This window comes from Pleurodeles waltl, chromosome 1_2 (assembly GCF_031143425.1).
Source record: "Pleurodeles waltl isolate 20211129_DDA chromosome 1_2, aPleWal1.hap1.20221129, whole genome shotgun sequence".
Lineage (NCBI taxonomy): Eukaryota > Metazoa > Chordata > Amphibia > Caudata > Salamandridae > Pleurodeles > Pleurodeles waltl.
Window position 1 is genome coordinate 1,294,327,352 of NC_090437.1, and position 13,311 is coordinate 1,294,340,662.

At 47.5% G+C, this 13,311-nt stretch overlaps 1 protein-coding gene across 1 annotated transcript in view; it reads left to right on the forward strand.

Annotated features, from left to right (window-relative positions):
• Positions 1-6,776: 6,776 nt before the first annotated feature.
• Positions 6,777-13,311, forward strand: part of SPEF1 (sperm flagellar 1) — a 97,389-nt gene continuing 90,854 nt past the window's right edge. Inside the window, exon 1 of the mRNA XM_069205180.1 lies at positions 6,777-7,083. Coding sequence (XP_069061281.1) covers positions 6,975-7,083 — 109 coding nt within the window. The 5' untranslated portion in view covers positions 6,777-6,974. The remainder of the gene's footprint in view (positions 7,084-13,311) is intronic.

Sequence of the window (13,311 nt, forward strand, 5' to 3'; positions counted from 1 at the left end):
CTACCTCACCCCTGACAACAGTCACACAGGCTGCTACCGGCCCAGACACCTGTCTCACACCCGACACCAGTCACACAGGCTGCTACCAGCCCGACACCTGTCTCACACCTGACAGCAGTCACACAGGCTGCTACCAGCCCAGACACCTGTCTCACACCCGACACCAGTCACACAGGCTGCTACCAGCCCGACACCTGTCTCACACCTGACAGCAGTCACACAGGTTGCTACCAGCCCGGGCACCTAGCTCACACCGACACCAGTCACACAGGCTGCTACCAGCCCGGGCACCTATCTCACCCCTGACAACAGTCACACAGGCTGCTACTGGCCCAGACACCTGTCTCACACCCGACACCAGTCACACAGGCTGCTACCAGCCCGACACCTGTCTCACACCTGACACCAGTCACACAGGCTGGTACCAGCCCGGACACCTTTCTCACACCTGACACCAGTCACACAGGGTGCTGCCAGCCCCGACACCTATCTCACACCTGACACCAGTCACACAGGGTGCTACCAGCCCGGACACCTTTCTCACACCCGACACCAGTCATATAGGCTACTACCAGGCCAGACACCTGTCTCACACCCAACACAGTTACACAGGCGGCTACCAGCCCAGACACCTTTCTCACACTCGAAAGCAGTCACACAGGCTGCTACCAGCCCAGACACCTATCTCACACCCAACACCAGTTACACAGGCTGCTACCAGCCCGGACACCTGTCTCACACTGACACCAGTCACACAGGTTGCTACCAGCCCCGACACCTGTCTCACACCGACAGCAGTCAAACAGGCTGCTACCAGCCCGGGCACCTATCTCACACCGACACCAGTCACACAGGCTGCCACCAGCCCCGACACCTGTCTCACACCGACAGCAGTCAAACAGGCTGCTACCAGCCCGGGCACCTATCTCACACCGACACCAGTCTCACAGGCTGCTACCAGCCCCGACACCTGTCTCACACCGACAGCACTCAAACAGGCTGCTACCAGCCCGGACACCTGTCTCACACCCGACAGCAGTCACACAGGCTATTACCAGCCTGACACCTATCTCACACCTGACAGCAGTCACACAGGCTGCTACCAGCCCAGACACCTGTCTCACACCTGACACCAGTCACATAGGCTGCTACCTGCACGGACACCTGTCTCACACCTGACCCTAGTCACACAGGCTGCTACCAGCCCGGGCACCTATCTCATCCCTGACAGCAGTCACACAGGCTACTACCGGCCCGGACACCTGTCTAACACCTGACATCAGTTACACAGGCTGCTACCGGCCCGGACACCTGTCTCACACCCGATACCCGTCATACATGCTACTACCGGGCCAGACACCTGTCTCACACCAGGCATCAATCACACAGGTTGCTACCGGGCTGGATACCTGTCTCACACCCGACATCAGTCACATAGGCTGCTTCGGGCCCGGACACCTGTCTCACACCTGACACCAACAACACAAGCTGCTACCAGCCTGGACACACTTGACACCAGTCACAGAGGCTGCACCAGCCCAGTACAGACACAGGCTGAGGTACACTACTTTAAAGCATGCATCATTCACAAACGAAGGTGTTGTCCTCGGGTGCCCCTGGCTTCACCCAGTGTCTCCAGGTTGCCCCACATTAGATGAGAGTATACCCTCCTGTTCTGCGTTTTCCTTTACATTCTGGTAGTTTCACTTTTTAAACACAGAACTGTAAGCACCACAATGCACGGGGGACCTCAGGGCTGGATGAGCTGATATTCCAGAAAGAAGGAAGCTCAATTTTCAATTTTAAAAAGGGTCTCTCTGCCCCTGATAACACAATTGGAACAAAGTTAATACTTTTTATTGGTAATTTGCCTGGTTCCATAAGACAAATAATGCTGTCTTCATTTCCAAAGGTATTAATTTATTTAGAGCTGTACGTGCTTCATTGAAAATGAATGTATGCTCAACATGAGGTTATCTCTTAGGAGGAACGTGTTCTGATTTTTCATCAAAGGTTGGGGTGATGGGCATTAGCTTCAAAGTAGCAAAATGGAGATAACTATAGCATAAAAGTGATGTCATTAAAGCAGACAATGCAAAGGGAGAAAAGCTCCATTGTCAATGTGTTTTAAGATGCACTCCTGTCCACAACATTTTCAAAGATTACAACCCTCCCAGTTGGAACTGGTCCATATTGCTCTAATTGGGCAATTTGCCACGCTTCCAAAAAACTCCTTCAAAGGAGATCCCTCTAGTTCCATATGTTAGATGTATGCACTATCAGTTTTGGCCAGTGTTACTGGTCTGATGAGCTTTAAACTACACAATTTCACCCAAAAAACTTCTATAAAACCTGTTGAGGGGAGATTTACCTCCCTAAAGAGATTTTCAAATCATCACATGGCTCCATGCAGTGCTTAATTTGTAAAAGAATAGTTTTGTCCAGAAGCCTGTGAAAGATCGGTGTGCAAGGCTGGGTTGCATTTTTGTTTTGAATCATTAATTTAATCATTTTAATAATGAAGCAACAACAGTAGCTAATGCCAAACAAGTGGGTCCGTGTCAACATGAACAAGAAACATCAGCAGGGGCACACCTGTAAAATGAACAATGAGGGAGAACAATTTTCCCCAAACAATCCCACTGCCAATACAAAAGAGATACTAAGGGAGGGGGGAAGGTTTAGGGGCAGGAGGACACGTGGTGGTGGGACAAGAAGCTGGGAATCAACTAACCCAGTGGTTCCCAACCTTTTGACTTCTGTTTACCCCCACTTTATCAATACTGGAACCCGGGGACCCCCACTGAATTATTATTGGAATCCGGGGACCCCCTACTGAGTCATAACTGAAAGCTGGGGACCTAATCTGTTAATATTATTTAATTTTCTAAGCAGTCACAGACCCCCTGAGGAGGCTTTGTGGACCCCCAGGGGCCCCCGGACCACAGGTTGGGAGCCACTGACCTAACCCACTAGCCATCTTCTCCAGAACACCCAATAACAGCAGTGGAGCCGTACAGCAATCAGAGCAGTGGCGTGACACTAGTCCCAGGAACGTCAATTCACCAAAATGCCAGGGGAAGCAGAAGTGACATCACATGCCCTTTGAACTTCACTTTCTCTCTCACACACAGACACACAATTGCATTTAAAGTCACTCGCTCTACATAATATTATCAGCAAGCATGCACACAACATACATTTAAAAGCGTTTTATTACCTCACCTGCCACGGAAGGGCATGGTCCATCTAATTGTACTTCATTTTTATTACACTAATAGTGAATAATGTAACATTATTTATGATTAATGTAATAAGAAAAATGTCGAAAACAAAAAGAGTGGAACCCCAACTGATGTCTGAGGTGCCCCTGGCACTGACTTTGCCACCTCTGAGGCCAGGGGTCTCAAAGGCAGTGCCAGGGGTTGCAAGGGGCAAGTTTGGTGTTGCAGTTGCGACCCCTGGCGACCCCTAAATGACGTCCATGATTAGTCCCCGCAGCCCCCACGGTGCAGGAGGGGCCCTGAGCTCTAGGGGCCCCCCTCAGCACAGCTGACACTAGCTTGAGAGCTCCTGACTCGGTTGGGAGTGTGGGCGGGTGGTGGCGGTCCTTCCATGTACTTTTCGTGAGGGGTTGGGGGCTCAGGTTCTATTATGCCACTGGATCAGAGCATACAGTCACACATTCAACCATTACAATGCTTAGATGTTCAGACATGCAGATGCCAGACCCATCCAGAGCTCACCCAGAAGTGGTATAATGAGACACGAAGCAAGGCAGGGCACGTCATCGCAGAGCACAGCAGTGATTGGCTGGGAGATGCAAGTAGGGCTACGACGATTATCATCCGGAGCAGCACGGGAGCCACACCTAGGGACTCCAAAGTTAGGGTGACCAGATTTTGTGGAGCAAAAACCGGGACTGACCAGAAATAAAAGAAGGACTAAAGACTTCACTCTCACTTTTTTATCTGGCCTGTCCCGTTTTTTGCGTGACTTTGTGAATCTGCACCTATACATGTGTGTGTGTGTGTGTGTGTATATGTATATATACGCATATATATATACACACACACACACACACTTACAAGACTACATATAGAGTTAGCTATGGCTTGACCTCCCACTCTGCACCCACAACCCTCCCCCACCCACCGCTCTCTGCTCCCCACTTGTCTCTCTGCTAGGAGCAGACAGGGGCCTGTGTTGCCTGACAGCAACAGATAAATTACTTTAATTATTTTATACTTTGTAGACGCCTTTAACTTGTGCTTCCCTAGATGATCTGATCTTTGTCCTAAAAACCGGGACATTTATTTAATAATCTGACCTTTGTCCAAAAAAACGGGACATTTATTTAAAATAAAGAGAAGTGTCGGGACACCGGGACAGTCCTCTAAAAACCGGGACTGTCCCGGGAAATCCGGGACATCTGATCACCCTACCCCAAGTGGGGCACCACTGCAACCACTGCTGTTCACCTCATTCCACATAAGAGAGATCCCCAAAGCTCAAGGAGGGGGTGTAATAATGGAGGTTCTATGAGAACCTGAAGACCTGGTTGTTTTAATGTGTAGGCTTGCCTCATCCTAGTTGGTCCAGCGTTGGGAAACCCTTGGGTGTAGCTGCGCGATCCACTACATGCAATATTAATAATATCACCCCTGAACCATAGCTGTCTCCAGGGAAGGGAATCAGACGAGATACGAATGGAAAAAGATGAAACTGCGAGCCAGCGGGTGTGATACACCACTCTCTTATACGTCTCAAGATTATCATTGAGCATGTGCCTTCTTTACTGGTGAAGTGCTTCTCAATGCATTTCTAGTAACCACTCCAGACCCTTGGCAGTCGTGGGTTGGCACCACTGGTGGAGTACGCACACCTTGGCCACCGCCTCAGAAGCAGTGAGCCAGAAGTGACTGCATGAATCAATGTCAGGGATGTTAGACCTGTTGTGCAGGAGTTCCAGGTGAGACAATGGAACCAGTGGCAGGGAGCTGTATCTACGTACAATATCCCAAACTCATGTCCAGTAAATCAAAGAATCAGGATTTATAAAGCACAGCAAACCACCTGTGAGGGTCTCAAGGCTCAATAGGGCTGCAGAGCCCTGCAGGGCCTCAGGATGTGATAAATGTCACAATGAGGGTTCCCGCAAGCCCAGCTCTGATCATGTGGTATGAAATGTGCCCTATGAAACTTACGTGGGGACCAATCACCATCCCTCGCTTCTGCAAAACCACCGCCGGAGGACGATCTTTCACCTGCACTGCAGCAAAGAGCTGGAACAATCTCTCCCTGCACCTCAGACAAAGCCCGTCCCTCACCATCTTCAGGAAGAACCTCAAGAAGTCGCTCTTCGGATGAGGCCCCTCCCAGCGCCTTGAGACCTCACGGGTGAGTAGCCGTGGTTTATAAACACTGATTGATTTATTGATTGGCTGAGGACCGTGAAGTAAAGGAACTTTGGGGTTCTCTCACAAATTTATCATGGTCGAGAAGCAGCTTGGTCCAGTCTTCTGGCGAGTCATCCTTACCTAATGGCATCTGCCACAGCAGCCAGGTCTCCGTGAGCGAGGGATTGGAATGCAAAGCTTGGATTGTGACCCAATGTAGCCCTCACAGCATTCTCTTAAAACGGCTCCAGAGCTGCAAACATTGATGGATGGGGGAAACAGGCGACACCACCAGTGGGATCCTCGGGGTACTCCGAAGGCTGTGTCCCAGCTTCCTAAACTTCCAATGTTTACTGGAGGGAAGGCCAAATTCTTCTCTTGGTTGCAAGAAGGATTTCAGAACGCCATCATGTAATATTGATCTAAATATCCTATCTCTGCTCTTCTGCAAGATGCTCCATAGAATGGCTTATTAGCGATACATAGTCGATGTTATATCCTAAACGTGCAATGGAGTGGAGAAAAGGGGGTGCACCCAAAAGCTTATGTGCCAAGCACTACGCCAAAGGGTCACGTTGAGGAGGCTGCATGCCTTTGTTCCACCTCAGGCCTCTTTAATTCACCAAGAGGCATCCATGCCTCTTTATCTCACTCTGGCAGGTTCCTTTGTAATTGCTGCTGGATCTCTTTGTCCCTGTGTTTCTGTCTCACTCTTCCTTCATTATTCTCCCTTTTGTATTTTTTTCTCTCTTGTTACGGATGAAAGTATGATGATCTAAATAAGTCCGGGCTCACTGAGCACTTTTTATATAAGTTTGTGGCTCTGGTGCTTAACTTGAGCCGGTGGTTTCCAGTGGGGGGCACCGGCACTTATTTTTGAGGGCCTGCAGTTAGGTTTCTGCGTCAGGCATTTACTGGAAACAAAAGACACATATGGGAAAGGCGGAGGAAGAGAAAAACGAAAAAGCGTCACAAAGGGAGAAAGCTGCAAGATTTGGCTGAAGGGGCAGGGAGTGGCTGTACATGGATTAAAGAGGCTCAAAATGGCTTCAGGATTACGCTGCTTCAGTATTCTGTGTTCGCACATTTAATTGCAGCAGTCGCGTGTTTCAGCAGAGAGCTTAGGGCACCGGCACAGAAAGAGGAGGATACACTTGTAGGTGGCCAACAGTGGTTGTGGGTCTGTAGAGATGGGTGACTGTCCCAATCTCTCTCTAGCACCCTACACCAGGATTATGCTGTGAAGGCTCCTACACTAAAATCCCATCTCTACAAGATGCCAGCCACAAATCTGAGGAACTGGCCAAGACTACAGTTCCCATGTCCCCTTGCGCCGCCAGCACGCCGACGCCGTGCGCGCACAGTTGCCATGGGGATATCAAACAACATGGCCTCCCGCTGCCCGCGGCAGGTAGCTGCACCTGTCGCGTAACCCTGGCACCCGCGGAGGAGGGCTGCTTTCATGTACCTTTGCTGCTTCGCGCCCCGTGTTAGGTGTTTGTGTAGATCAGGGATATAATTCTTAAACTCGGCGCGTAAGGCACTCTAGCGGACTTCAGCCCCCCGCACTCCAGGATGTCAGCACAGTTCGACGAGGAGACTCTGCACGATCTGTACGCCTGGGTCGACGACATCCCCCTGTCGCGACCGAAGAAGAGCATCGCCAGGGACTTCAGCGACGGAGGTGGGTATAACTGACTATAAACTGCCTGGTGCTGAAAAACACGCTGTTTTCAGTGAGATGGGAAATATAAAATATTACATTTTAAATGCTGCTTCACAGTTTTAATTTCTGAAGATGTGGACCTCTCTGTTTGTCAGATGTCCAGAACTATGAAACTGTCTTTTAGCACTACTTAAATATATATTAATTGTTGCACAGCAGCCTCTCGATTTGAGGTGCGTTTACCTGATGCACCAGCCTGCCAGGTATATACATACAGGTGATGTGCAGTTTCTCCGCCCTCCTTTTATGCCTGTGAATTGTGAAGTTATAAAGAAATAACTGGTGGGGAGATCTGTTTACACCATTGTTGAATGCAGAGTAACTTAACACTGTTGTTGCAACGACCGTGTGTGTACTTGAATTCACTGTTATTGTCTGCTCGGAGATCGATATGTCCTCAGTGCTGTATTCAAGAGGGTACTAGAAACTTTTGAAAAATAAATGGTGTATATATATACATATGTGCTTTAGAAGCTGTAAGTAGTGTCAGGCAGGATGTCAAGTTGGCATGAAAGTACTTTGACAACCTTACATACCCCAGGGCCCTGCTTTGAATAGGGGCCCAGTGCCTGAAACTCAGAGCACTCCTGCAGAGTGGAACTTGATACACTGAACGCACCTGCCGAGGTAAGCCAAGAGAGGAAGGGCCAGTGATACTTTGGGTCTGTGGGGACTTTTTGGCCAGATCTACCCTCTAAGGTACCTCGTTGGAGTAATACGTTGGATGTGTAGGACAATTCAGGTAACAGCATAATTAGAGGCTAAACAACATTAAAGTCTAAGCCAAGTTTTAATAAAAAATTGATAAAATGTACTTATTGATAGAAAATAAAGAAAACATGTTCTGTGGGATAATTATCCATTTGCCGGTGTGGGCTAGCTACATAACATAATGTCCAAAAGGCGCATTAGAAAGTCTCTCAAGTGTAACAAGTCCCTAACCAGTTACATAGGAGTCTTCATTGCAAATAGACTTTTATTGAAAGTGTCCACTAGGGGCCACCTGCACACCAAGATAAATCCGCAGAGGCGGGAGTGGCTGGGGTGAAGTCAGTTACCTTGGTAGATGCATGAGGTTTTCTCTGAGGAGATGCTTCATGCTTTCCAGGCACTGGCAACTGTCCCGAGGTGGCTCTGATGATGTCATCCCACTTGCATAGAGCTCCTGGTATACCCACGGACTGTGCATTCGTTCGAAAAACCTTACCTAACTCCCCAAGATTGGGAATGCTAGGACTCTTTCTGTGTTTGAGACCACAAGGCAAGAACTTTTAGGTGCAGGCAGTTCCGGCTTTAGGGCAATGCGACTGGTGTGGCCTCACTGAGCACTGACCTGGGAGGGGTCGGGGTTCTGTGTTGAGCAATATCTTTCAATTTTAAAACACCTGCTGCAGAGTTCCTTGTGTATTCAGCTTTCAGGCAGTAAGAAAAATATCAAGAGAACTCTTGTAATTAATGTACCTGCTTGAGAGGGATTGGGGTTTTGTCCAGTGGCAGTTTTGATTTGCCATAAAGTAGCACAGAGGGTTATTGTGCCTGCCACAAAGAACAGATCTGTATTTAATGTGGATAGCTGAGTGGACTAGTAAAGCCAGCCCTTACCAGCGCTTTAAAACAAATTAAATGTATGTAAGAGAGGGGATATGGAGGGATGAGGGGCACTTTTGATGAGTGATAGTAAGGTAATCCGAGGAGGAGGTGATGGGCAAAAAAGTTTGTCACACCGGGTGCCACAAGAACAAAAGCCAGCCCTGGGTGCCGGGGCTCCACACTCCGAGATGTAGCCTCACTTAGACAAGTGACATGTAACATTTTCCAAACATGTGTCTTCATTTAGGCTTATAAACAGTCCCAAGCCATGGACACAACTGTACCTCAGAGCCAAATGAGGAGGCTGAAGAAGTGAAGATTTGGACTGTCACTGGTGTATTGGTCTTACATAAGTGAGAGTTGATTGTAGTCCCATTGGCGGACAATTACACGAGAATTCCTTTTAGTGGGTGTGTGAAGAAGACCCTAGCTGGCTCTCTGGAACCACTCTGAAGTCACACAACATATATAAACAGGTAGGAAAGACATCCATAAAAGGCCTGGCAGCTGTTATACGTATTACGCGTGTTGCAGAAACAGTGACTAATGTCAGAAACCCACCCTGCGATACTCATGCAGTATCTCATGTGGGGATCCCAAGGCTACCCTCTCTTCTGCTTCCTAAAACTTTCTTAAACTTCAGCATATCCCTGGTCTAGGAGAAAGGGGAGGATAAACTTGTGGGTGGCCAACAGTGGCTGTGGCTCTGTAGAGATGGGTGACTGTCCCAATCTCTCTCTAGCACCCTACATCAGAATTGGTCTGTGAAGGCTACTACACTAAGATCCCATCTCTACAAGATGCCAGCCACAAATCTGAGGAACTGGCCAAGACCTATCTAGTACCACCTACATAGGACAAGAGTAGGAGACTGACTAGTACACCCACCTGCATGGCTGGAAGATGTGTTGTGGCCCAGCATACCAACCCATCTAGGTACAGTCTCCTCATCAGCTGTGGTCCGCTCTGTCACTTGGAGTCATTGGGGGACCCATTGCTTAAGGAGGAAAAATAGCTAGTGGTTCACTCTGGATATAATGTCCAACTGACCAGCTTCGTGGCGTTGTCAGTGATCTGCCCCATCCCAAGGGGATCCTTCCCTACAAGCGCCATCTCCTCAGCGCTCCCATGTAGGGTTCAAAGCACTCACCTCCTAAGAGGCCATCACACACTCTATCACACCTCAATCAAGTGACTCGATCTCTCAGAATATTTGGGCCTAGATAGACTACAGAGGGCATCTCCAGCTACCTGTAAATAGTTTTTCTGTGTGCAGCCCAGCATACTAAATTTGTAACTTTTGCTTGGTTCAAATGCTATATGCATCACAAAATTGAAAAACATGTATTTAAGACAGATATGCGTGTATTTTCAGAACTCATAAGCTGGCATTTGGAGAAAAGGTTGAATTTCCAAAATAAACATAAATCTCGTAATTGAGCGATAAATCACGCAGCACTGGGGGAGACTTGTTACTCATATTGATATATTGATGACAGGGGCATTGCAGCTATTGGTGTTGTATATTATCAATGTAGAGGCATTCCCAATTAAAAAAACATTTGACTTTACTGCTGGCAACCTTGCTTGATGCTCTGAGGGAATCGCTGCCAATACTTGCTTGGGGTGGCCACTAATGTAAACTTGTCTGGTGTGTTGACCATTACAACACCAATAATATTGGTAGCTCGGGATGACTTTCATTCAACATAAGTAGCTCTTATTACAGAAAAGGTTGCAGACCCCTGAACTACAGACATGCTAATACAATCCACCTGGTTAATCACACGCTTACTCTGTGCACACTGTTAGCCAACTCGGCCCAATGGACCAGCCTGCTCTCTTGGTGCTACAGCCTGCCTTCTTGGCGCTAGGGTCCTGGAGCCTGCAGTCCTCCCACCCGTAGAAGGAGCCCAGCACAGGCGTGCACTCAGAGCGCTTAGAGGGGCGAAGCTTGGTCAGTAAGATTGTGGGGGTGTGAGCTTCAGAGTTCCCTACAATCGCATTGGCATAGAATGTTAAAATACATTATACAGCAAGCTGGGCTCATGAGAGGGGCTTAAGAGGCAGTGGAAAAGAAGTGGAATGTGGACTGGTCAGAGTGTTAGGAGAGAAACACAATATTTTGTAAAATAATCAACATTTTCGAGTATTTTTAAAATAGAGTGTAATAAAGTGTATGTGTTTTTTTAGTGTGTGCATGCAAAAATCGCAGGTGAAATCCGGCAGGCACATCACCATACCCGATGAAAAGCTACCGAATCGAACTATTCATCAGAAAATATTTTTATGAGGGGGTATAACACCCCAAGCACTCCCCGAAGCTACGCCCCTGAGCTTTTAGCCCATTTGCATGCCTTACTCTCTACACTTTTTAGCATATGTAATGTTACTTCCTATCACTCTTGCATAGTTCAGCGAGAGAAACCGGTTTTGTAAATTATTTCTTCAGATACTCAGTCACTTTTTAAATTTTTTTAATTTTTTTTAAAATATTGTTAGTTATTACTATCTGGTGGTCCAGAATGCTGCAGCCATTTTGGTAGCTAGAAAGTATATTTGACACAGCATGCAGGGCTGGCGCTAGGAGGAACCATGTGGGCAGCTGCCCAGGGTCCCGTCCACAACTAAGGGGCCCCCCATTACCTTTCAAGAGACTTCAGTGTTACGAGGCCCCCAGCAAGCAGCCAAGGTGCAGTGCTGCAAGGCCCAGCGGAGGGAGAGAGGGGACCCCCTCCCCTGGGCCTGGTTTCCATGGGCTGAAAGAGCTTCAGAAATCTAATAACTGCATCTGCATGACAACAGTGGTTAGATGGGCACTTGAAGTGCCCTTAGGTGTGAAGTGAGCCCTGTCCCTGCCTGAATGTAAAGCAGGGTGTCCTGCAGGGCTCACAACAAAAGAAAGACCCTTGTCCTATCACCTGGGATGCATGAAAGGGACACAGCCATCATCAATATAAAAAAAAAAACATTTCTTTAACGTAGAGAAGTGTTATACCTTAGTGCATGGTATTATATCACTGCATGGCAGTGTATTTAGTAAAAATGAGAGTTGTTAAACACAAATTGAGTACACTGCTGGCCCTGCCCTGATAATAATGGTATTAGTTAGCTAAAAGGAGGGTCACAGGAATTATGTGGCAAGAAAAGACCTAATTAGGCAGTAGAGTTTACTACATTATGTGGCAAGAAAAGGCAAATTATGTGTCAATATGGGGCACATTTTGTGATAGTATTACTTCATTATTTTGTCAGTCACCCTAATACAGCTATAAGCAACAGAAAGATGGCCAGTTAACTTTTGGGACGGGCTTTCCACTGTGCAGCAGGAAGTGCTGTGTTTTAGTAACATCTGTGCTAGAAACGAAATTATTGTTTTGTTAAAAGCTGCAGTTTATGCAGCAGATTGCTTATGTGGCAAATGCGACAAATCCAGGAAAACGCAGTGACCACAAAATCAAATAATGCAAGTGGTCCTGACTAAGTGGCATGTCAGGGTTCATGTGTACCCTATGTGTGGGCTAGATTCTTATTAAATATGCAGGAAAAGGATAGTCTATCACATCAAATACAAGAGGTGCTGTACAGCACACACCCTGACTGCGCATATGTGAATGTGCTATGATGTGTGCAGCCGCAGCCTGTCCTTTAGGGTGGAGGGTGTAGGAGGCTGGACTGGCTTGTAGTGAGTACCAAGGGGTACTTACACCTTGCACCAGGCCCAGGTATCCCTTATTAGTGTATAGGGTGTCTAGCAGCTTAGGCTGATAGATAATGGTAGCTTAGCAGAGCAGCTTAGGCTGAACTAGGAGACGTGTGAAGCTCCTACAGTACCACTAGTGTCACTTGCACAATATCATAAGAAAACACAATACACAGATATACTAAAAATAAAGGTACTTTATTTTTATGACAATATGCCAAAGTATCTTAGAGTGTACCCTCAGTATGAGGATAGCAAATATACACAAGATATATGTACACAATACCAAAAATATGCAGTATAGTCTTAGAAAACAGTGCAAACAATGTATAGTTACAATAGGATGCAATGGGGACACATAGGGATAGGGGCAACACAAACCATATACTCCAAAAGTGGAATGCGAACCACGAATGGACCCCAAACCTATGTGACCTTGTAGAATGTCGCTGGGACTGTAAGAAAACAGTGAGGGTTAGAAAAATAGCCCACCCCAAGACCCTGAAAAGTGAGTGCAAAGTGCACTGAAGTTCCCCAAAGAGCACAGAAGTCGTGATAGGGGAATTCTGCAGGAAAGACACAAACCAGCAATGCAACAACGATGGATTTCCAAACGAGGGTACCTGTGGAACAAGGGGACCAAGTCCAAAAGTCACAAGCAAGTCGGAGATGTGCAGATGCCCAGGAAATGCCAGCTGTGGGTGCAAAGAAGCTGCTACTAGGCAGTAGAAGCTGAGGATTCTGCAGGAACGACAAGGGCTAGAAACTTCCCCTTTGGAGGATGGATGTCCCACGTCGTGAAGAGTCGTGCAGAAGTGTTTTGCCGCCGAAAGACCGCCAACAAGCCTTGCTAGCTGCAAATCGTGCGGTTAGGGTTTTTGGATGCTGCTAGG